The sequence below is a fragment of the Pristiophorus japonicus genome, chromosome 5 (assembly GCF_044704955.1).
Source record: "Pristiophorus japonicus isolate sPriJap1 chromosome 5, sPriJap1.hap1, whole genome shotgun sequence".
In the NCBI taxonomy this organism is placed as follows: Eukaryota; Metazoa; Chordata; class Chondrichthyes; family Pristiophoridae; genus Pristiophorus; species Pristiophorus japonicus.
In genome coordinates, this window is record NC_091981.1 from 176630298 (window position 1) to 176654379 (window position 24082).

Here is a 24082-nt window from a genome sequence, read left to right on the forward strand (position 1 = left end):
ATCAGCCATGATTTTATTAAATGGCGGAGCAGGCTCGAGGGGCCAAATGGCCTCCTCCTGCTCCTATTTCTTATGTTATGTTCTTGTGAAACTATAAAGTGACAAATAGACAATAAATTGAGACTTGCTAAAAACAACTCTGCTTTTATTATCATTGACAAGTGAGTTGTATTTAGAAATACTTCAGTAGGAAATACACTAAGGCCTGGAGTTTCTGGCTTGATTGCGCCGGTTATTTCAGCGCAATTCGACCGAAATTAGGGTAACCAGTGCAAAGGATCGCGGAATCTTAAGCCTAATTTGTGTTCAGCACAACTCGAGTTTCCTCGATCTTTTGCACTAGTTTTAAAAACACTGCACTAGAAGCATGCCCTGCCCAGAAAATTGACCACGCCCTCAGTGTGAATTAATCACCTTTGGGAGTTTCCGTTAATTGCACTCATTTGCAGGCCTTCAGGGAGGCTTTAAAAATTAAGCTTGTTCTTTTGGGCGCAAGCACATTCAAAGGTACATTTTAAAAGCTTTAAATCTGATTTTTCTTTTAATTTACTAAGCAACTGACTAATGTACCCCACTACAAATAGAAAGTAGCTTTATATATATTTTTTTAAGTGAATTTCAGTGATTTAAAGTCAGGTTACTCAGAGATGGTGGATTGAAACTGTGATTAAAAATGCTTATATTTTGTGATATTTTCAGCTGTTTTAATTAAACTTCACTAAGTTACCACTTTTAAATTTATGAAGGAACAGTTTTTAAAGTAAATTTTTTTAAAGTTACATTTTCAAACGCTGCCCAATTCCACGAGTTCATGGCAAATTTTGCGTTCGGCAATATAAAAATGAGTTTGAGCGGAAACTCTACTCTTAAATTTTAGGAACATGAAAAGATTATGCGGTCCAACAAACTTGCCCTATTTGAATTACTTCAATCCCACTTTCCCGTCACATTTATCTATCTCATTTTTTCTCTACAAATACCTTCCCTTCCTGAATCCATGCTGGCAGTCCAAAATCAAGTTGAGAGCTTCCAAGTATTCCTTCAAAAGATCCCTTAAAATTGTTCAAAACTGATGCTGAACTGATTAATCTGGTGTCAGGTCGTAGCCTGGCTCAGTGGGAGCAGACTCACTTGAGTCAGAAGATTGTGGGTTCAAGTACCACTCTAGATCACTTGAGCACAAAATCCAGGGTAACATCTCAGTGCAGTACTGAGGGAGCACTGCGCTCTTGGAGATGCCGTCTTTCGGATGAAATGTTAAATTGAGGTCCTATCTTCTCTCTCAGGTGGAAAAAAAAAACAATGTCACTATTTGAAGAAAAGAAGTTCAGCCTGATGCTTTAGCCAATATTTATCCCCCAACCAACATCATTAGAAACAGATTATCTGGTCATTATATCACTGCTGTTTGTGGGACCTTGCTGTGGTGCAAATTGGCTGCTATGTTTCCTACATTACAACAGTGACAACACTTCAAAAGTACTTAATTGGCTGTAAAGAGCTTTAAAGTATAGGGACTTGTGAAAGTCACTATACAAATGCAAGTTCTTTGTTTCTTTGATCTATAGATTCAAGGTCTTGGTGCGTCGGAATGTGCAATTTCAACTGGGCCACCTCGTTGTAATTTAACTTCCAGCTTTGTCATCTCCAGTGCGCGACAGCGAGGGTGGTGCAAACCCGCATGACGCAATCTCAACTGGAGCATTTAAAGAGCTATCCAAGGATGGAATTTGGAGGAGTTAGGAGTTGCAGCAAACTGAAGGAGAAGTGTTGTGATAGATTCAGGACCGGCATGGGCTGCGCCAAGATTTAATGACGCTACCCTTGATGTACTGCTGGGTGCAGTGAGGAGGAGTGAGAGACCCTTCCCCAGCAACTGGAGGAAGAAACCTGCTGCTGCAGTGAAGAGGGCGTGACTGGAGGTAGCCAAGGAGGTCAGCAACAGGAGCGTTGTGGCACGCTCCTGGATTTAGTGCAGGAAGTGCTTTAATGACCTAGGTCAGGAAAGGTGAGTATAGCTGCACATTCACCAACATCCTGCTGTGCACATCATCCGCCACCCTGCCTCCCAAACTGTTCCTTGCCAAGTCTACTCTATCGCATAACTCCTCACACCCACTAAGCCTGCAAGCACCAATTGTTCTTTCCATGCATTTTATGACATCCCTATCTATCCATCCACCAATCCTTATGCGATTTAATGCCTCTTCCTCATAGTCATCTCACCAAATGCATTGCATCCATCAGGTGAACACATGCCATTACAATCACTCATAGGTCTGTTACCCGTTCCAGAAGAAGAGAGCACAAAACACTTGAGAGAGAGAGAGAGAGGATTAAAGGTAGTCCTCTACAGATTGTGCAGTTGACAGCTGTAGAGGAGGAGGCAATGGAGATTAGTGGCATTTCGGCGTCCCTGACCATCTGACCACGCAGCTACCTGGTGACAGAATTAACAACAACTTGTATTTATATAGCGCATTTAACATAGTGAAACGTCCCAAGGCGCTTCACAGGAGTATTAGGTGATAAAAATTTGACACCGAGCACATAAGTAGAAATTAGCGCAGGTGACCAAAAGCTTGGTCAAAGGAGCGTCTTGAAGGAGGAAAGAGAGGTAGAGAGGCAGAGAGGATTAGGCAGAGATTTCCAGAGCTGGGGGCCTAGGCAACAGAAGGCACAGCCACCAATGGTTGAGCGATTACAATCAGGGATGCTCAGGAAGGCAGAATTAGAGGAGCGCTGACATCTCGGGGGATTGTGGGGCTGGAGGAGATTACAGAGATAAGGAGGGGCAAGTCCATGGAGGGATTTGAAAATAAGGATGGGAATTTGAAACCGGAAGCCAATGTAGGTCAGCGAGCACAGGGGTGATGGGTGAGCAGGACTTGGTGTGAGTTAGGACACAGGCAGCCAAGTTTTGGATCACCTCTAGTTTATGTAGGGTAGAATGTGGGAGGCGAGCCAGGAGTGCGCTGGAATTGTCAAGTCTAGAGGTAACAAAGGCATCGATGAGGGCTTCAGCAGCGGATGAGCTGAGACAAAAGCGGAGACGGGCAATGTTACGGAGGCGGAAATTAAATATGAACGGCCCACATGTCATACAACATTCAGTCACATTGACTAGATTTCAGCAACGAATGAAATATGATCATCTTCATAATGCTAAGTTGCATCATTCTTATCTTGTTAATACTAATTCATATATTTTATCTCCGCCAGTGCCTTCACACATATAGTAGCAGTAGGTGGACCTCCTGGAAGACGATTCCTCAGATTTTTTTCTGAGCATGCACCATCACAGGACTCATGCTGAGCATGCAGCACCTCAGATACTCGCACTTCAGTGGGTCCAGTTAGACAGTTGATGCGCAAACTGACCATGGCACTGTGGTACAGGAGTCCATTTAAGTGGGGGGAGTGAAAAGGAATGTTATAGTTGTAGGCGACAGTATAATCAGAGGGATAGATACTGTTCTCTTCAGCCGCGATGGGAAGGTTGTGTTGCCTGCCTGGTGCCAGGGTTAAGTAGGCGATGGAGATTAGTGGCAGCTGGAAAAGAACTTGGAGTGGGAGGAGGAGGATCCAGTTGTTGTGGTCCGCGTAGGAACCAATGACATAGGTAGAACTAAGAATGAGGTTCTGCTGGGAGATGATGAGGAGCTAGGGTTGAAATTCAAACGCAGAACCTCACATGTAATAATCTCTGAATTGTTGTGAGTCACGTGCAAATTGGCATAGGAGCAAACAGATTAGAAGTTTAAATGTGTGGCTAAAAGAGTGGTGTGGGAGGCAGGGATTTCACTTTATGGGGCAATAGCACCAGTACTGGGAATGAGGGAGCTGTCCCATTGAGACGGGCTCCACTTAAACTGGGCTGGAATCAGTGTCCTAGCGAGTCAAATAACTAGGTCAGTCGTTAGGGCTTTAAACTAATGAAGCAGGGGTGGGAGGATTCAGGTAAGGGTAAATTCAAAAGCAGTAAGAGAAATGTCAAGGCTGTAAAGTAGAGTAGCGATTTGGATTAAAAAAAAGCAGTAGGGGTCAGGAAGGGACAGACAACTTAACAAAGGTAATAAGGCATTAAAGACTAAGGTAACATCAGAGAAAAATAGAAAAAAAGATAAAGCTAAAGGCACCATATCTGAATGTGTGAAAAGTTTGCAACAAAATAGATGAATGATAGCACAGATAGAAATAAATGGGTTGATCTAATAGCCATAACAGAGATGTGGTTGCCGAGTGACCAAGGTTGGGAACTAAAAATTCCAGGGTATTTGACTTTTAGAAGAGATAGGCAAACTGGAAATGGGAGTGGGTGAGGGGCGGCAGCCCTGATAATAATAAAGGATGGATAAAGACAGTAGGGAGAAAGGATGGTAGCTCGGAAAATCAAGATTTATAATCACTTTGAGTGGAGCTAAGAAACAACAAGGGGCAGAAAACACTGGTGGGAGTAGTTTATAAGCCCCCTAACAATAGCCGTAGTGTCGGGCAGATTATAGATCAGGAAATTAGAGGTGCATGGGTAATACAGTAATCATGGTGGGACTCTAATCTTCATATGGATTAGGCAAACCAAATTAGCAGTAATAGTGTGGAGGACAAGTTCATGGAATGTATTCAAGATGGTTTTCTTGAACAGTATGTCGAGGAACCAACTAGGGACAGGCTACTTTAGATCTAGTATTGTACAATGAGAAAGGATTCACTAGTATTAAAGGAGCCTCTGGGGAAGAGTGATAATAATATGATAGAATTTTATATTGAATTTGAGAGTGATTTAGTTAAATCCGAAACTAGGGTCTTAAATCTGAACAAAGTAAATTACATAGCTATGAGGGGTGAGTTGGCTAAGGTAGATTGCGAAACTAGATTAAAAGAAATGAGGGTAGATAAGCAATGGCAAACATATAAACATAATTTGCAATGAATACATATTTCCTGAAGGAATAAAATCCCACAGGAATAGTGATTCAATCATGGCTAACAAGAGAAGTTAAAGATACTATTAGATTAAAAGAAGAGGTTTATAATGTTGCCAAAAAGAGTAGTAGGCCTGAGGATTGGGAAGATTTTAGAATAAAGCAAAGGATGACCAATACATTGATAAAGAAAGAGAATATGAGGGTAAACTAGCAAGAGACATTAAACCAGATTGTAAAAGCTTCTGTAATAAAGTAGAGATTTGCAAAAGTAAACATGGGTCCCCTAGAGGCAGAAACAGGAGAAATTTAATGGAGAATAAGGAAATGGCAGAGACATTAAATGCATACTTTGTATCTGTCTTCATGGTAGAAGATACAAAAAAATTCTGGAAATAATGGGGAACTTGAAGAAATTAGTATTGGTAAAGAAATAGTACTGGAGAAATTAACGGGACTAATAGTCAACAAATCCCCTGCACCTGATGGCCTACATTCTAGGGTTTTAAAAGAGGTGACTACACAGATCGTGGATGCATTGGTTTTGATCTTCCAGACTGCCCTAGATTCTAGAATGGTCCCCGTGGATTGGAAGGTAGAAAACAATCTTGCTATTCAATAAAGAAGGGAAGAGAAAAGAGGGAACTACAGGCTAGTTAGCCTGACATCAGTTGTCAGGAAAATGCTAGAATCTATTAGTAGGGATGTGGTAACATTGCACTTCAAAAATCATAATATGATTGGGCAGAATTAATACGGATTTATGAAAAGGAAATCGTGTTTGACAAATCTAAGAGTTTTTTGAGGTTTTAACTAACAGGGTAGATAAGGTGGAACAAGTGGATGTCATGTATTGGGATTTTCAGGAAGCATTCGCTAAAGAGCCACACAAGAGGTTATTACACAAAATTAGGGCTCATGGGATTGGGGTTGTATAACAAGGATCAGTGCTTTGGCCTCAACTATTTACAATCTATATCAATGACTTATATGAGAGGACCGAGTGTAATGTATCCAAGTTTGCTGACAATACAAAGCTAGCTGGGAAAGTTGAGTTATGAGGATGCAGCAAGGCAGCTGCAAAGGTACATTGACAGATTGAGTGGGCAAGAACATGACAAAAGAAATATCGGCCCTAAGTTTCCACATGCGGCAAAACAGGCGCCCCTCCGAGCTGGGCGCCCGTTTTTCGCGCCGAAAACGGCGCCTGAAAAAAACCGCGCTATTCTCGAGCGCTTTGCAGCTCGATGTCTGCTTGGCGCGGCGCCCAGGGGGCGGAGCCTACCACTCGCGCCGATTTTGTAAGTAGGAGGGGGCGGGTACAATTTAAATGAGTTTTTTTCGTGCCGGCAACCCTGCGCGTGCGCGTTGGAGCGTTCGCGCGCGCGCAGTCTGAAGAAAACATTGGCACTCGGCCATTTTAAAAAGTGCTGCAGAAAAAGTGAAAATTTGTTTATTGAACCCTTGCAAAGGCTTGTATTTTAATTTTCTTGATATTTCTGTGTGTGAGGGTGAGGGAGTGCATTCTGTAATTAAAGATAGACTGTGATAAACGGGACACATGCACTTGTTTGAGACTATTCAAATTCTTTGTAGCTGTTCAATTTTTAATATTTTTTAATAAAACCACATTGCCCTTCCATGATCAGCACTGAGGCTGCTTGCAGCTTTCTCCCCCTGCCGTCCGTCGGGCCCGACGGCAAACGGCTGCCTCAAGTAATGAGGCTTCCTGCAGCCTTCTCCCTCCCTCCCCGCCCCTGCCGTCGGGAACGGCTGCCTCAAGTAATGAGGCTTCCTGCAGCCTTCTCCCTGCCTCCCCCTGCCGTCGGTCGGTCCCGACGGCAAACCGCTGCCTGAAACATTTTCACACAGTTAGGAACATGGTTTATTTAATCTTTTGTTTGCTTATAAATTTTTATTCAGGTTGGATTTATTTGTATAATATTTGTATAAGTATAACTAAGGATTTATTGTAGAATGTAATGACTTCCCTTCCCCCACTCCCCCCCCCCCCACCTCGTTCCCGACGCCTAATTTGTAACCTGCGCCTGATTTTTTAATGTGTAGACAAGGTTTTTTCAAGCCTACAAAAATCTTCACTTGCTCCATTCTAAGTTAGTTTGGAGTACGTTTTCACTGTGGAAACTTTCAAATCAGGCGTCAGTGGCCGGACACGTCCCCTTTTGAAAAAAAAATTCTGTTCAAAAGTGAAACTGTTCTACCTGACTAGAACTGCAGAAAACTTAAATGTAGAGAATTCCAATTTCTAAGATACTCCGTTCTCCACCAGTTGCTCCTAAAAATCAGGAGCAAATCATGTGGAAACTTGGGGCCATAATGTGGAGAAATGTGAAGTTATCCACTTTAGTAGGAAAATAGTAAAGAATATTTTTTAAATGGTGAGAGATGGGGAAAAGTTGTTATTCAGAGGGACCTGGGTGGCTTTATACACGAATCACTGAAAATTAACATGCAGGTACAGTGAGCAATTAGGAAAGCAAATTGTATGTTACTCTTTATTACAAAATAATTTGAGTATAAGAGTAAATAAGTCTTACTGCAATTATATAGGGCCTTGGTGAGACCACACCTGGAGTACTGTGCACAGTGTTGGCCTCCTTAACTAAGGAAGGGTGTATTTGTCTTAGAGGGAGTGCAATGAAGGTTTACAAGACAGATTCCTGGGATGAGGGGATTATCCTATGAGGAGAGATTGAGTAAACTAGGCCTATATTCCCTGGAGTTTAGAAGAATGAGAGGTGATCTCATTGAAACATATACAATTCTTAAGGGGCATCACAGGGTAGATGCTGGCCAGATTTTTCCCCTGCTTGGCAAGTCTAGAATTAGAGGTCACTGTCTCAGATTAAGAGGTTGGCCATTTAGGACTGAGATGAGGAGAGATTTCTGTACTCAAAGGATTGTGACTCTTTGCAATTTTCTACCCCAGAGAGCTGTGGTTGCTGAGTCGTTGAGTATACTCAAGACAGAGATAGATAGATTTTTGGATACTAAGAGAATCAAGGGATATGGAGATAGTGCAGGAAGGTGGAGTTGTGGTAAAAGATCAACCATGATCTTATTGAATGGCGGAGCAGGGTCAAAGGGCCGAATGGCCTGCTCCTGCTTCTATTTCTTATGTTCTTATGTTCACAAGAAAAGGTTCATGCAGGTCTGCACTAGATTCCGTGGGAGGTGCCATGATGCTTTTATACTGCATGATTCCAACATCCCTGACCTGTTCGTACCCTTAAGGGCTGGCTGCTAGATGACAATGGATACCCCCTTCAAACCTGGTTGATGACACCTCTGAGGAACCCCAGCAATGAACCCCAAGAGCATGACAATGATAGCCATATGACAATCAGATATGTCATCGAGCAAGCCATCAGCATAAGCTCAAGATGCGCTTCAGGTGCCTGGACAGTTTTAGAGGTGCCTTTCAGTACTCGCCAGCCAGGATCTCCAGAATAGTTGTGGTGGACTGCACTCTGCACAACATTGCGCAACAGTGAGTTCTGGAGTTGCAGGAGGAACAAGGCACTTAGCACATACCATCCGATGAGGATTACAATGGAGAGGAGGATGAAGAGGAGAAAATGAAGATGGGTCATCCAACGCCAGACCAGCTGATCACATTACTGCTCCGGATGCAAAAAATTCCCTAATAGCTCTATGGTTCAGTTAGTCACTTACCTTGGACCAAAGTAACCATCAAATCCTTCAGCCCCTCCCCGTTCCCCCCTGCCCACTGACACCAACCAGTCCTGTAGCAACCATCCATCTGTCGCGCATCTACCAATGGTTCCCTGTCAATTCATGTCTTCACATTCATCAACAAGCAACTGAAAAGGTGAGTTGCCACTTGGCAACCAAGAATGGGCAACATTAATACATTTTGTGTGGTTTGGTTTAAAAAAAGAAACTTAGTAATTGTAACATTTTCACAAATACCCTTGGTGAACTACATACAATGTTTATCTTTCCTTCTTCCTACCGCTCCTATGTGGTGCAACCTCTGTGATTTCAGCAGAGGTAGAGGCAGGCTGCTCAGATCCCTGCTGTCACTGTTGAGATGCTCTTGGCTGACGACCTCTGGGTTTTGGAGCCTGTGAGGACCCCACTAAAGACTGCTCCACCTGCATCTGGGGCAAACTCCGCCATCGGGAGAAGAGGCAGTGTGTCATGTACTGGTTGGGGAGGGGGGCAATGGATGAGACATAGGAGCGCTTTGAGTGGAGATCCCACTTCCATGTCCCCTTTCACCATCATCCCTCTCCTAGGCCAGTAGCACATCACTCCTACCTCTCTGCGGGGGAGCAGCTTGGTGCTCATCAGTGACGCATTGTAAGGCCATTGCTAAGGTATCTGTCATCCTGTTTAAGGCATACATTGCAAGTTTTTACTTCACTTGTGAAAACAGCAGTGAACGAAAGGGAAAGGAAGGGGAAATCAAGCAAGGTAATCGTTCAGCAACCTCGAAAAACTAACTCAACAATTTTACTATGCTTGCAGGCTATTGAAAAGAGGGAAGATGAATAAATTCAAAAATAAGCAAAAATGTCTAATATATTAAATTTGCTAAGCATGTTGTGCGCTCCTTATTTGTGCATCACTTCTGTGACGCTCAGTCTCTCCTATAATTACACACTTCTACTACTTCTTAAGCTTCAGATGTCCATTCCTAAACCTACAGCAAGACTGTTCAGACAGCCTCGCAGCTCCAGGAATATTTCTAACCTTCGTCCTGGATAATAGTGTGTTTGGAACAGTTACTCACCGTTTTCTTCCTGTCCTCCCCTTCAATGTTTAAGTAAATGATTTCATGTAACTCTTCTAAGTGATATTCTGTTTGAGTGATTCTGCAGGTTTTTCCTGCCACCTTCCATGCCCTTTGGGATCTGTTTTCAACCATCTAGGGCTTCCTGCTGCTTCTCAGTGCCTTTTAAAATGCTTTTCCCATCATGATTTCTGTTTTTAAGGTTTCTTGACTGTTTTTGGTATCCTCTGTTGTTTTCTCTCTTTTGAAGATCGATTCTGCAGGCCATTCCCACCAGCTTTCCCTTCCCCACTGGATTTGGTTTCCATCCTCTAGGGTTTCCTGCTGACTCTGAATGCCTTTTAAAATGCTTTCCTGCCATGATTACCTATCTTTTTAGCTTTCCTGACTTATTTGAGCAACCTACCAGTTTTTTTTTCTTTAGAAAGTGATTATGCAGGCTATTTATGCCTCCCATCACACAAGACCCCTTAGGGCTTCCTGCTTCCTGTAATTGCCTTTTAGAATGCTTTTCCGGCCATGATTATCTATTTTTAAACTTTTGGGTCAGATTTTGGCAGCTTGCCAATTTTCTCTCTCTTTAGAGATCAATTCTGCAGGCTGTTCCTGACATCGTCCTTCACACCTGCACACTTCTACCACAAGATGGAAGTTCATAAGCTCTAGAAGCTGCAGGTCTCCATATCTATACCTACAACAGCACTGAGGGATATTGGGGATAAAATTCCGGTCGGAGGCTTCCTTCAGACGAATGCCTCCAACCCAAATTTCTTTTGCAAAGGTGCCTGGTGGTCCTGGATGCCCCTTAGATTCCAGTCGGAGGCCTTCATTTGATGCGTAGCATATGGGGTGAGGACTTTCCCATACGCACGAAAAGGCTGGAGTCACGTGGGCCTGGCCCACCAATCACGCTGCAGCATTTTCATTGATAATAATGGGTACTCCGTTTTTACGGGTTCCCATTATTATCAATGAGAATAAACCCCTAAAACAAGAAACACATAATAAATAAATAAAAGACCTCACATATTTAAAATTAATTGAAATTAAATGTTTTAGAAAAAATATATTTTAGAATTTTTTTTAAATGTGTTTTAATACGATTTAAAATAAACTTACCTTAATGGACAGGGTTTTCAACGTAAAAATGTGTTTTTAAATTTAATTTTTATATGTTTTAAAACTCTTACGCTGGTAAAAGTAGGCTATGCGCCTGCACCAGGCATAAGAGTTTGAAGGACATTCGCTAGGCATGAGTTGGGCAAATAGCCCAATCTCTCCCACGCGAATGTCTTCTCCCGGGGATGCGGACGATCTTTCAAGACAAATCTTGACAGATTGGAAAAGCCGGTTTACGGCGCATGCGCATTGCACCCTGGAAACCGGCTTTTACGAGGCCTCACCGGGTCCGTCCGTACTTCGTACGGATCTGGTGAGGCTGGAATTTTAGCCCCAACCACTTCGTCCTGACTTACCATGGGCAACACATTACTAAATTTAAAAAAATTTACTTTAATTTTTAAAAAATTGCTACAAATCTAGGAAAGCATTTGACCACTTTAATAAAGCACTGAAATAATGCTATCTTTTATTTGTCAAAAATTCTGGAGTTTATTTCTATTTGATACTTGTTACAACGTATTTACATTTCCACACTTTCACTTTAGTTTCATAATTAGATCTCCCATTTTTAAATGGATTTCTTGTCAACAAAAAGTCACTTTCATGTTTGGTGCCGACATGCCTAAAATGTATTAAGGTGTGAGATCAAAATGTATAAACATATCTACTGTGACAGGAGTTGAAAAGCAAATATAATTCAGAGTAGAAAGATCTTTGAAAACAATTCAGAGTCTGATCAAAAATGTTCAGTTTAGTTATATTTATGAAAGGATTCTTTTTTAATTTATCAAATTGTGAAAATAAAGACACAGATGGTTTTCGATGTAATAATACAATCAAAATCAGAGTAGAGGAAGCGACTTAGCAAAATTAATGAAAAATCTGTGAAAGCACTTTTAAAGTCACTGAGATAATTCAGGATTTCTGAATGCAGCGATGGATGTGATGAAAATTGCTCAGACACTCAACATGCCCATTAATAGCTAGCAAATCAACTAAGGATCACATTAAGTTTGCAGAAAATATTAAATATTTTAAATTACTGAAATGACAGATGACAAATCAGCATTCACAACACAGACAGAACTTAATATAACCATTTGGAAATTACAAAACAGGCTGATAAAATTAATTTTTCTGGTGAGCTTACTTTTATTTCTCCTTGCTCTATTTTTAAAACTTTCCCTATGCCATCTCCTTTTTTGTCAATGTTTCTCTCTAATGAGTTGCTGAGAAGTACAGAAGCACAGCCAAAATGGACCGACTCTCCAAATCTTCTCACTGGCTGTTATGGTTCCTTCTCCACTACCCCATACACTGGTTGAGATTGGAAATTAATCATCGTCAGATCACTTCCTCTATAAATCAATTTAAAACATTGAAAAAATGTCTTAAAACAGGATTTGAAGTTAGACACTACTCACAAGGAAGTATTAATAATTAAATCAAAGATTTACAAGTCATCCCTTCAGAAGTGACGTGCCTACCTTCATCAATTTTAACTAAAATGTAGACACAAGTATAAAGGTGGAGTTTGCTGTAATTATTTGTAGCATCATTGAAAATTTGAGCATCTAGTCCAAGAGTCCAAGGAAACCAATCTCTGCCTTACAGGTTTGGGACTCGTTTTTCCTCCTTTCCTGCAAGCTTGATTTCTTCTCCTGACTTTTATTCCCAATTTCTTTACCTTACTGCTCAATCACACATACATGATCGATGTCACAACTTGGGCACCTTCTACACTTGCAATATATATTTTTAAATCCTTTTAAAACATTTTCCCCTTATCTACTTTTTCTGCTCTTGTATTTCTTTTCCCCATACAAATTCCCATTTTTTTGTCCCACCATTTAAATTTGGCCAGTTGCACCATCTGCTTGACATGCTTGCCTGTCTACAGCCATTGCTTTGACCTGTGAGATAGACAACTAAATAACGGAAACAAAAAAGAAAACATTGGGCAGCAAATTAACCTTTGGGAGCACTCTTTGAAGGCAAGATATAGCTTTGTTGCCTTTCATGTTCTACAATTTCTAATGAGAGACATGGCATCAGTTTCCACATGTACACTGACAGCACCCAGCTCTACTTCTCCACCACCACTGCCTCTATGTTGTCACACTGCTTGTCCAACATAGAGTCTTGAATATTGGGAGCCAGCATCTACAGGCCCTGTCACAAACTCTGTAGCCTTGCCACCGATTCCATACCCCTCCCGGGCCAGTTAGGTTGAACCAGATTGTTCGCAATCTTGTCCTCCTATTAGACCTTCCACTAAGCTTCCAACCCCATATTCTAATTATTACAAAGACCCTCTAATTCCACCTCTGTAATATTGCCCGCCTCTGTCTCAGCCCATCTGCTGCCGAAAATCTCATCCATGTCGTTGTCACTTCCAGACTTGACCATTGCAATGCTCACCTGGCCTCTCAACATAGGATTATAGGATATATGAAACAGGCCATTCAGCCCAACCAGTCCATGCAGGCGTTTATGCTCCAATCGAGCCTCCTCCTGTCTTTCCTCATCTAAATCTATCAGCATAACCCTCTATTCCCTTCTCCCTCATATGCTTGTCAAGCCTACCCTTAAATGCATCTATACTATTCACTTCAACCACTCCCTGTGGTAGTGAGTTCCATATTCTCACCACTCTCTGGGTAAAGAGGTTTTTTCAGCATTCCCTACTGGATTTCCTGGTGACTATCTTATATTGATGGCCTTTAGTTATGCTCTTCCTCATAAGTGGAAACATTTTCTCTGTATCCACTCTATTAAAACCTTTCATAATTTTAAAGACCTCTATTAGGTCACCCCACAGCCATCTTTTATCAAGAGAAAAGAGACCCAGCCTGTTCATCCTTTCCTAATAGGTATACCCTCGCATTTTTGGTATCATCCTTGTAAATCTTTTCTGCACCTTCTTCAGTGCCTCTATATCCTTTTTATAATATGGCGACCAGAGCTGTACGCAGTACTCTAAGTATGTCTAACCAAGGTTCGATACAGGTTTAGCATAACTTCCTTACTTTTCAATTCTATTACCTCTAGAAATAAACCCTAGTGCTTGGTTAGCTTTTTATATGGCCTTGCTAACCTGTGTCGCAACTTTTAGTGATTTGAGTATCCGTACACCGAGATCCCTTAGACTGGACTCGCACCCTCCAAGTAATAAGTGACCTCCTTATTCTTCCTACCAAAATGTAATACCTCACATTTATCTGAGTTGAACTGCATTTGCCAATGATATGCCCATTCTGCAAGTTTATTAATGTCCTCCTGTAATTTGTTGCAGTCCTCCTCAGTATTGACTATCTCCCCCCCCCAAACTTGGTGTCATCCACAAATGTATAAATTGTGTTTTTGATTCCAAAGTCTAAATCGTTAATATAACTTGTAAACAACAGTGGTCCCAGCACTGATCCTTGTGGAACACCATTGCCCACTTTCTGCCACTGTGAATAGCTACCTTTTACCCCTACTCTCTGCTTTCTGTCTTGAAGCCAGCTAGCTATCCTTTCTGCTCCTTGTCCCCTGACTCTGCATTCTCTGCCCTTGTTCATTAGTCTATTATGGGGTACCTTATCAAAGGCCTTTTGAAAATCTAGATAAATTACATCTACTGCATTACCATTGTCTCCTCTCTCTGCTACCTCTTCAAAAAATGCAATGAGATTGGTCAAGCAAGACTTACCCTTTTGCAATCCATGCAGACTATTCATTATTATATTTTTGGTTTCTAGATGTTTTTCTATTTCCTCCTTTAGTAGGAATTCCATTATTTTTCCTACCACCGATGTTAAGCTGACTGGTCTATAATTCTCTGGACATGTTCTATCCCTCTTCTTAAATATAGGTATTATGTTAGCTCTCCGCTAGTCCTCTGGCACTACACCTTTTTCTAACGAATTATTAAATATGTGTAGTAAGGCCTTTGCTATCTCTTCCCTAGATTCTTTTAAAATCCGGACCAGGGTTTTTACCCTCTTTTAGTTTGATTTGTTTATTTAATATCTCTTCTTTTTATTTTAAATGTACTTATCTCATTACAAATCTCATCGTCCAATTCCATGTTCACCTGTTCTATCTCCCTGGTACATACTGAAGCAAAATAATTATTTAATATTTCTGCCATCTCTCTATCATTACCTGTGGCCCTATTCCCATCCCAACCTTCTTTTTTTAAAATTGATGTGCCTGTAAAATACTTTACGATGTTGTTTTATGTTCCTTGATCATTTAATTTCATAGTTCCTTTTTGCCTTCCGAATTGTTTTTCTGACTTCTCTCCTTAAATTTTAATTTTCTCCCCTATCATGCACTCCCCTGCTGTCTGTGTACTTAATATGTACCTATTTTCTTATCCGCAATTGTTCCCTTATGGCTTTATTCATTCATGGAGTCTCATGCTCTGTAAACTTATCCCGAACCAAGTTGGGATAACAGGTACGAGGTTCTTACTCCCTGTGTGGATGAGACCAGGGACTGCAGGGAGGATGAGCAAACTGACCACAGCACCGTGGTACAGGGAGCTATTCAAGTTGGAGGAGTAGAAATAAATATTGTAGTGGCAGGAGACAGTATAGTTAGGGGGATAGATTCTCTGCAGCCGAGAGCATGAGTTCCGAAGGCTGTGTTGCCTGCCCGGTGCCAGGGTTAAGGACATCTCCCCTTGGCTGGAGAGGAACTTGGAGTGGAGTGGGAAAGATCCAGTTGTCATGGTCCACGTGGGTACCAATGACAGAGGTAGGACAAAGAAAGAGGTTCTGCTGAGGGAGTATGAGCAACTAGAGGCTAAATTAAAAACAGAACCACAAAGATATAATCTCTGGATTACTACCTGAGCCACAAGCAAATTTGCATAGGGTAAATAAGATCAAAGAGATGAAAGCATGGCTCAAAGATTGGTGTGGGAGAAATGGGTTTTGATTCATGGGGCACTGGCACCAGTACTGGGATGAGAGGGAGCTGTTCCGTCGAGATGGGCCACACTTGAACCAGGCTGGGACCTGTGTCCTGGTGAATCAAATAACTAGGGCTGAAGATAGCGCTTGAAACTAAATAGTGGGGGGTGGGGAGGGATCAGGTGAGTGAAAATTTAAAAAGTCAAAAAGAAAGTAGAAGGCAATAGTGCAGGGTAGCGATAGGGGTAATGATAACCAGAGTGTAACAGGAAGGGACAGAGTGAACATAAGAGTGCATCAGAAAGTGGGGTCAGAGTAGAGAAAAATAGTAAAAAGACAAAATTAAAAGCTCGTTATCTGAATGTATGCAGCATTTGTAACAAGATAGATGAGTTGACGGCACCAATAGAAATTAATGGGTATGATCTGATAGCCATTACAGATACATGGTTGCAAGGTGACCAAGGCTGGGAACTGAATATTCAGGGCTATTTGCCATTTCGGAAGGAATGGCAGAAAGGAAAAGAAGGTGGGGTAGCTCTGTTAATAAAGGATGAGATCAGTGCAGTAGTGAGAAATGATATTAGCTCAGAAGATCAAAATATAGAATCAGTTTGGGTGGAGATAAGAAATAATAAGGGAAAGAAGTCATTGGTGGGAGTAGTCTGTAGGCCCCCTAACAGTAGCTACACTGTAGCACAGAGTATAAATCAAGAAATAATGGAGGCTTGTAAGAAAGGTACGGCAATAATCATGGGTGATTTTAATCTTCATGTTGATTGGACAAATCAAATTGGCAAAGGTAGCCTTGAGGAAGAGTTCATAGAATGTATTCGGGATGGTTTCTTAGAACAATACGTTGTGGGAGAAACCAGGGAGAAGATTATTTTAGGTCTGGTAATGTGTAATGAGACAGGATTAATTAATGATCTCATACTAAAGGATCCTCTTGGGAAGAGTGATCATAGCATGGTAGAATTTCAAATTCAGTTTGAGGGTGAGAAAGCTAGGTCTCAAACTAGTGTCCTGAACTTAAATAAAGGCAATTACTAAGGTATGAAGGCAGAGTTGGCTAAAGTTGACTGGGAAAATAGATTAAAGGGTAAGACGGTAGATGAGCAGTGGCAAACATTTAAGGAGATATTTCATAACTCTCAGCAAAGATATATTCCAGTGAGAAAGAAAGACTCTAAGAGAAGGCTGAACCATCCGTGGCTAACTAAGGAAGTTAAGGATGGTATCAAATTGAAAACAAAGGCATACAAAGTTGCGAAGAATAGTGCAAGGCCAGAGGATTGGGAAATTTTTAGAAAGCAGCAAAGGATGACTAAAAAAAAAGGAGAGAAGATAACTTATGAGAGTAAACTAGCAAGAAATATAAAAACAGACAGTAAGAACTTCTACGGTATATAAAAAGGAAGCAAGTAGCTAAAGTAAACGTTGGTCCCTTAGAGGATGAGACTGGGGAATTAATAATGGGCAACAAAGAAATGGCAGAGACTTTGAACCAATATTTTGTATTGGTCTTCACGGTAGAAGACACTAAAAGCATCCCAATAATTGATAATCAAAGGGCTATTGGAAGGAAGGAACTTAAAACAACCACCATTACTAGAGAACAAGTATTAGGCAAACTAATGGGACTAAAGGTGGACAAGTCCCGATGGCCTGATGGCCTGCATCCTAGGGACTTAAAAGAAGTGGCTGCATTGGTTGTAATCTACCAAAATTCCCTGGATTCTGGAGAGGTCCCAGCGGATTGGAAAACCCCAAATGTAATGCCCCTATTTAAGAAAGGAGGGAGATAGAAAGCAATAAACTATAGATCAGTTAGCCTAACATCTGTCATTGGGAAAATGCTGGAGTCCATTATTAAGGAAGTAGTAGCAGGACATTTAGAAAATCATGATACAGTCAAGCAGAGTCAGCATGGTTTTATGAAAGGGAAATCATGTTTTGACAAATTTGCTGGCGTTCGTTGAGGATGTAACGAGCAGGGTGGATAAAGGGGAACCAGTTAATGTTGTGTATTTGGATTTGCAGAAGGCATTCAATAAGGTGCCACATAAAAGGTTACTGCACAAGATAAGAGCTCACGGGGTTGGGGGTACTATATTAGCATGGATAGCGGATTGGCTAACTAACAGAAAAGAGTGTCAAGATAAATGGGTTATTTCCAAGTTGGCAAACTGTAACTGGTGGTGTGCCACAGGAATCAGTGCTGGTGCCTTAATTATTTATAATCTATATTAATGACTTGGATGAAGGGACTGAATGTAATGTAGCCAAATTTGCTTTTGAAACAAAGATAGGTGGGAAAGCAAGTTGTGAGGAGGGCACAAAGAATCTGCTAAGTGAGTGGGCAAAAATTTGGCAGATGGGAGTATAATGTGGGAAAATGGAAGGTTATCCACTTTGGTACAAAAAATAAAAAAGCAAATTATTATTTAAATGGAGAGAGATTACAAAATGCTGAGGTACAGAGGGATCTGGGGGTCTTTGTACATGAAACAGAAAAAGTTAGCATGCAGGTACAGCAAGTAATCAGGAAGGCAAATGGAATGTTGGCCTTTATTGAAAGGGGGTGGAGTATAAAAGTAGGTAATTCCTGCTACAGGGCATAGGTGAGACCACACCTGGGGGTCGAAATTCACCTCCACTCGAAATGGCGCGGACCTACCTTTTTCTAAGTCTCCTGGAGTATCCAGAGAAATTCAGCTCCTCAAACTTTTTTTCAAGCGGGGCGGAAGTGGCCGCATCATGGGGGCGGAAGTGGGGGCGGAGCAGAGTGGCCGTCACTAGTGAGGTTCAAGTGGACGTAGTCTCCGCCGTTGTCACTCATCAGCACTGCAACGATGACATCATCGCGCTGCCACATCACAACGTCTCTCCCCTTCAGTTAAAGGGGAGGGCTGCTGCAAACTCTGCATCTTTTTTAAGTTAGGTCCACTGGGCCACCAGGGAAGGCTTCGGCACTCAAGAGGGGAGGGCTAGGCTGCCTGTTGGCGGCCCAGCTGAAACCGGGGGCATAATTGTCGGCCTGACCTGGCAGTCGGCCGAAAGAAAAAAAATGGCATCGCTGGCAGCGCCACCTCCGCTTTAAGGGCGGCCGCGCCCCCAACCAACAAGGCCCAAGAAGGAATGCCCCGACACAAAAAGCTGTCGGGGGCACCGAACGGCGGCCGGGAGACTTTGGCAGGTGAACTTCCCTCCCGGGGTGGTTCCGTTGCGGTGCGCGCACTGATGACGTCTTTAAGACGCATCTGCAGGGGCAGGGCGGATCGTCACACCGCAGCAAAAAGCCCGAAGGTGAATTTAGTGAGCGTCGGCCAGGCCGCCATTCGGCACCACCCCATGGCCGCCAATTTCAGGGGGCCAGAGACCTTATCGGGAGGCTGAATTTCAGCCCCTCGGAGTACCGCATACAGTTTTGGTCTCCTTATTTAAGGAGGGATAGACTTGCATGGAGGCAGTTTAGAGAAGTTTCTCGAGGTTGATTCCTGAGATGAAGAAAGTTTGAGCACGATGGGCCTATACTCATTGGAGTTTAGACGAATGAGACGTGATCTTATTAAAACATATAAGATTCTGAGGGGGCTTGACAGGGTAGATGCAGAGAGGATGTTTCCGCTCGTGGAGGAATCTAGAACCAGAGGCCATAGTTTCATAATAGGGGGTCACCCATTTAAAACCGAAATGAGGAGCAAATTCTTCTCTCAGAGTGTCATGAATCTTTGGAATTCTCTACCCCAGAGAGCTGTGGAGGCTGGGTCATTAAATATATTTAAGGTGGAGATAGACAGACTTTTGAATGAAGAGGGAGTCAGGGGTTATGGGGAGCGGGCAGGGAAGTGGAGTTGAGGCCAAGATCAGATCAGCCATGATCTTATTGAATGGTGGAGCAGGCTCGAGGGGCCAAATGGCCTACTCCTGCTCCTATTTCTTATGTTCTTATGTATTCCTGCTTACCCATCACAACTGTGCTTGCTGACATACACTGGCTCCCAGTCCCCAATGCTTCCAATTTAAAATTCTCATCCTCATGTTTAAGTCCCTTCGTGGCTTCGTCCCTCCCTATCTCTGTAATGTCCTCCAACCCCACAGCTGCTTCTCCACAAGCTCTCGATTTCTCTGACTCTGCCCTCTTGTGCATCCTCTCTTCTCTTTGCCCATGATTGGTGCTCATGCTTTCAGCTGTCTGGGCTCCATGCTCAGGAATTCCCTCCCTAAATCCCACCGACTCTCCATCTCCCTCTTCTCATTTAAGACCCTCCTTAAAACGTACCTCTTTAACCAAATCTTTTGTCACCACTCCGAGTAATTCCTTCTTTGATTCTGTGCCTATTTTTGTCTCATTATGCCACTGTGAAACACCTTGTGACATTTTCCTGTGCTAAAGGCGCTATATGAATGCAAGTTGTTGTTGAGAAAATAGATAGAAGCATTACAACATAGCAGTTTAATATAAACAGATGGTTCCTACCTTTTCCATGCCCTCTGAATAACTGTCGCTGCCCTATTCTTCTTCCGAAAAAGTTCTTTTCTCAATCTTTCCTTTTCCACTATTTGTACTCGGACTTCCAAAGGAATAAGCAGAATATCAGAACTCCGATGACTCAGGGTGGTGCATGAACGGTTTTCAGTGCTTGAAGATCGAGAACTACCACTTCTGTTCTGAGGTACATTTTCAATCGTATTATAATGTTTTCCACTGACTGGAAATGTTGACGTAGAACTGACACTTTTGGGTTTTGGGAAGGTCGGAGGATGCCAAATAGGAGTAATAATATCAGAGATCTGGTTGCCAGTTTGCACAGTGAGGCCAGCATTATCAATATTGTTTACAACCATAGATTTGGCGCTTCCAGGTCGGCTTGAACCAGCAGGTGAGAATCGACTGCACTTTAGTCCTGCCCCAGGCTCCTCACATTCTTGGGAAGATTCAGGTCTCGTTTTATGATGTCTGCTACCAACTAATGGAGATGCACTCTGCTGTTTCACCAGTTTTTTTGTTGTACTGGCTGACCTAAAGCCAGCAGGTTTTGACTTACTACCATGGAGTCTGTTGATACTTTCAGTGACCTTTCTATCACTCTCAGTCTTATCTCCTCTTTCTGAAGGAGTGAGCTGTCTGGAAGAGTGTAGTTCAGCAGGAGCACTTTCTTCATTGAACTGCTGGTGATCACGGACATTATTGCTTTTGGAGGTTTTCCTGATAAGTTCTAGAATGGTGAAAAAAAATCATAAAAATTATTTTGTAGCACATTTTAGTGAAAATATCTAATAAATAATAATAAACACATATCTTGTTTTGTGACAATTGAAGTTACAAGAAAAGTTGTGTTCTTAATAGCGTAAGCAAAAATTGGTAACAATCCATAAGTTCTAAAATTTTGCAATTTATTTTAATAAATTTATATTTTTGGTGAATTTCAATTTCATCAAGGTGAGAGTTGTCAGTGCTGGGAAATAGAACACCTTTTTCATTTTTAACACCTACCGTTATCAGTGAACACTTGCAGGTCAAGTATTGAATGGGCCACATATTGAGTAAAGCTCGAGACACGAGAAATGGAAACAATGTCCGGGGCCATCACTGAGGGAATAGTGGCCATGAGGGAGGGAATGTCAGAGGTAGTACAAACCTTAACCCGAAGAGGTCTACCCCATTTCATTGTGTAGCATTTCCATATCTCAGAACAGCCATCCTTATTGTCTCCGAGTGAAATTGCAAATTTCGAACTAATTTATGCTTAATTGTGGACAGTAATGTTTTGTGAAATGTAACCACCAGGAAGTGCTTTGCGACTGACGAGTCATTTCAAATAGGACCCTTACAATCCGCTGAGAAAGGATATATTTAATTGTCAGCAGGAACGGGATTGAAAAACAGATTCTTAATTACAACACCACCCAACGCATTGATTTATTTGTCCAGTAAGAAAGTTGCCTCAGTAAGGATGTGTGATGCATTTTGAAAATCTTGTTCGTGCACAAATACCAAATCACAAAACAATACTGTGGTGCAATCTCCTTAAACTCAGAAAGTACAGTAACTTCAGCACTATGGGCTCAATTTTCCCCAAGCCCGTTTTCGGGCGAAGTGCCAGAGTTACGCTCGCTTTTCTAGGCCAGAAATGTGCCAGAAATAAGTTGCCAAAATTTCCCCGATGTATAATTGGAAATTGGATTTGGCACTGCGCAGCGTGTCCAGTCACCTCGGGGGGTGCAGCCTGCTGTCTGCGCCGAAAAACGATGCTGTAGCTTCTGCGCATGGGCAGAAAAAAGTTACGGTTCTGATGTTGTTGTAATGGACGCGCATGCGCAGTACAGTTCTGAGTTGGCAATCGGCCATTTTTAAAGAGCCAGTTGTGTGTGTGAGAACGAGTGCTGTGAGAGCATTGGAAAAGTCGGAGCTGCAGTAGTACAAGATGCACTGCAGTGCAAGGACCAAGAATTTCTTACAGGAAGAAGTGGAGGCACTAGTTACTGTGACTGAGAACAGATAGCAGGAGCTGGATACCAGCAGAGGTCACATAAAAGTTACACCCCAAAAAATGAAGAAACGCTGGAACCAAGTTGCAGAAGATTACAGTGCAATGGTGATCACCATGAGATCTGGAGGCCAGTGTAAAAAGAAATGGCAGGACCTTGGTCAACTAGTTAGTGTAAGTAATATTTTCATTTATTCAATGCAATTGCAATTGTAAATGTGGCCATCTGTATGTCCCACCCAGCAGAAAGACACCCTCTTTAAAAAGTTAGATTTTCATCTTTGCAAAGGAAAGTGGCATATAATAAAAGGGAAAGAACTCAAACAGGAGAAGACCCGGCAAATCTGTACCCACTGACACCCTTGGAAGAGAGGGTCGCTGCTTTGATGGGTCCTGCCTGGAGAAATGAAATCGCCACGGCACAAGCTGGGCCCACACTCGAGGGAGAGGGTAAGTCCTGCAAATTCATCATGGTCCTTCAAATCAGCCTGCTGCCTGGCCTGCGATGTGTGAGCCTTCTCATGTCACCCACCCTGGCCCCTCTTCTGCTGGTAGCCATTTGACTTGTTATATTTTGCAGAACTTGAGGCTAACCCTGACAATGCAGAAGAATATTCAGACGTGGATGAGCCCGAAGAGAACATCTTCCAATCCAACCCTCCAGACCAAGAATATGGGAGTGAGGGGCAGGGGATGGAGCTGGATGAAGCTCCCACTGTTGTACTGACTTTGGAGGAGGTGCTGCTCATGGAGGTGACAACCTCTTTCGTGACTAGTGGTTTGAGTGCTGGTGAGACATTCCATGGTTTCACACCTTCCGAGGTTGCGGGTCCCAGTGGTGTGGTACAGCGAGGCACACCCAGGGCCCCACCGTCCCAGGCTGCGGGTCCCAGTGGTGGGATGCAGCGAGGCACACCCAGGGCCCCAACATCCCAGGCTGCGGGTCCCAGTGGTGGGGTGCAGCGAGGTACACCCGTGGGGAGGAGGGGAAGGAGAGCTCGACCGCGCTCTCCTGAGGTGCAGAATCTAACATGTGGTCCAGATTATGTCATTGAGTGCAGAGAGCATTGACCTTACCCGACCACTCCTGGACGCCATCAGTGGGGTGAGTGATGAGGTAGTGGGACTGTCAGGAGAAGTAACAGTAATGACACGAGAAATGAGAACGATGTCGGGGACAGTGAGGGAATGGTGGCCATGAGGGAGGGAATGTCAGAGGTAGTGCAAACCACGTCACTGATCATGAGGGAGGGAATGTTGTACGTAGTTTTATTCAACATGAGGGAGGGAATGTTGCAGGTCGTTGAGACACTGTCAGGGCGCATGGAGGGACGGCATGTTGGAGTTAGTTGCTGCAAAAAGGAACATGCCCAGACCCCGGGCCCATTGACAGAATCAACTGTCACTCCCACTCCAATCCCCAAACCAGCCTCTGAAGAGCCCAAAGCTGGGCCCTCCAACTTGCAGCCTAGGCTCTCCAACTTGCTGCCTGCCGCTGACGCACCTCCCCACCCCCCCGCCCCCCGCAACACCCCCCTCCCCACCCACCCCCAACAGGTGCGCAGTACCCTGAGATCTTATAAAGAATAAACTCGGTACCAAGCCCAGAAACATTGCGCCACCGCCTGCGGGCAGGGGTGGTGGAGAGTCTAAGACCAAACGCTGCGGGTGGTCTTAGAATAAGGTGGAGGAGAAATGGGTGAGTGCAGCGTTTTTTTACTGCTGCTGTTATTATTATTGTTACTGTTGTAACTGTTCTCGAATTAAAAGTTTTTTGTAAGTTATGTAAATTTACAAGTTTAAAAGTTTGTAAGTGATCTTAAAGTTTTTAAGTAATCTTAAAGGGTGATCTTAAAG

The 24082-nt window shown here is 42.8% G+C and overlaps 1 protein-coding gene across 4 annotated transcripts in view; it reads right to left on the reverse strand.

Moving 5' to 3' along the window:
- The window catches only part of invs (inversin), a 367882-nt gene that overhangs the window by 81866 nt on the left and 261934 nt on the right, over positions 1–24082 (reverse strand). For 3 of the 4 annotated variants that reach the window (XM_070881116.1, XM_070881115.1, XM_070881118.1), the window contains one exon: positions 20215–20953. In XM_070881116.1, the coding sequence (XP_070737217.1) occupies positions 20215–20953 (739 nt within the window). Of the gene's footprint in view, positions 1–12108; positions 12186–20214; positions 20954–24082 lie in introns of those variants that run through there. The other variant, XM_070881117.1, reaches the window with a different exon arrangement.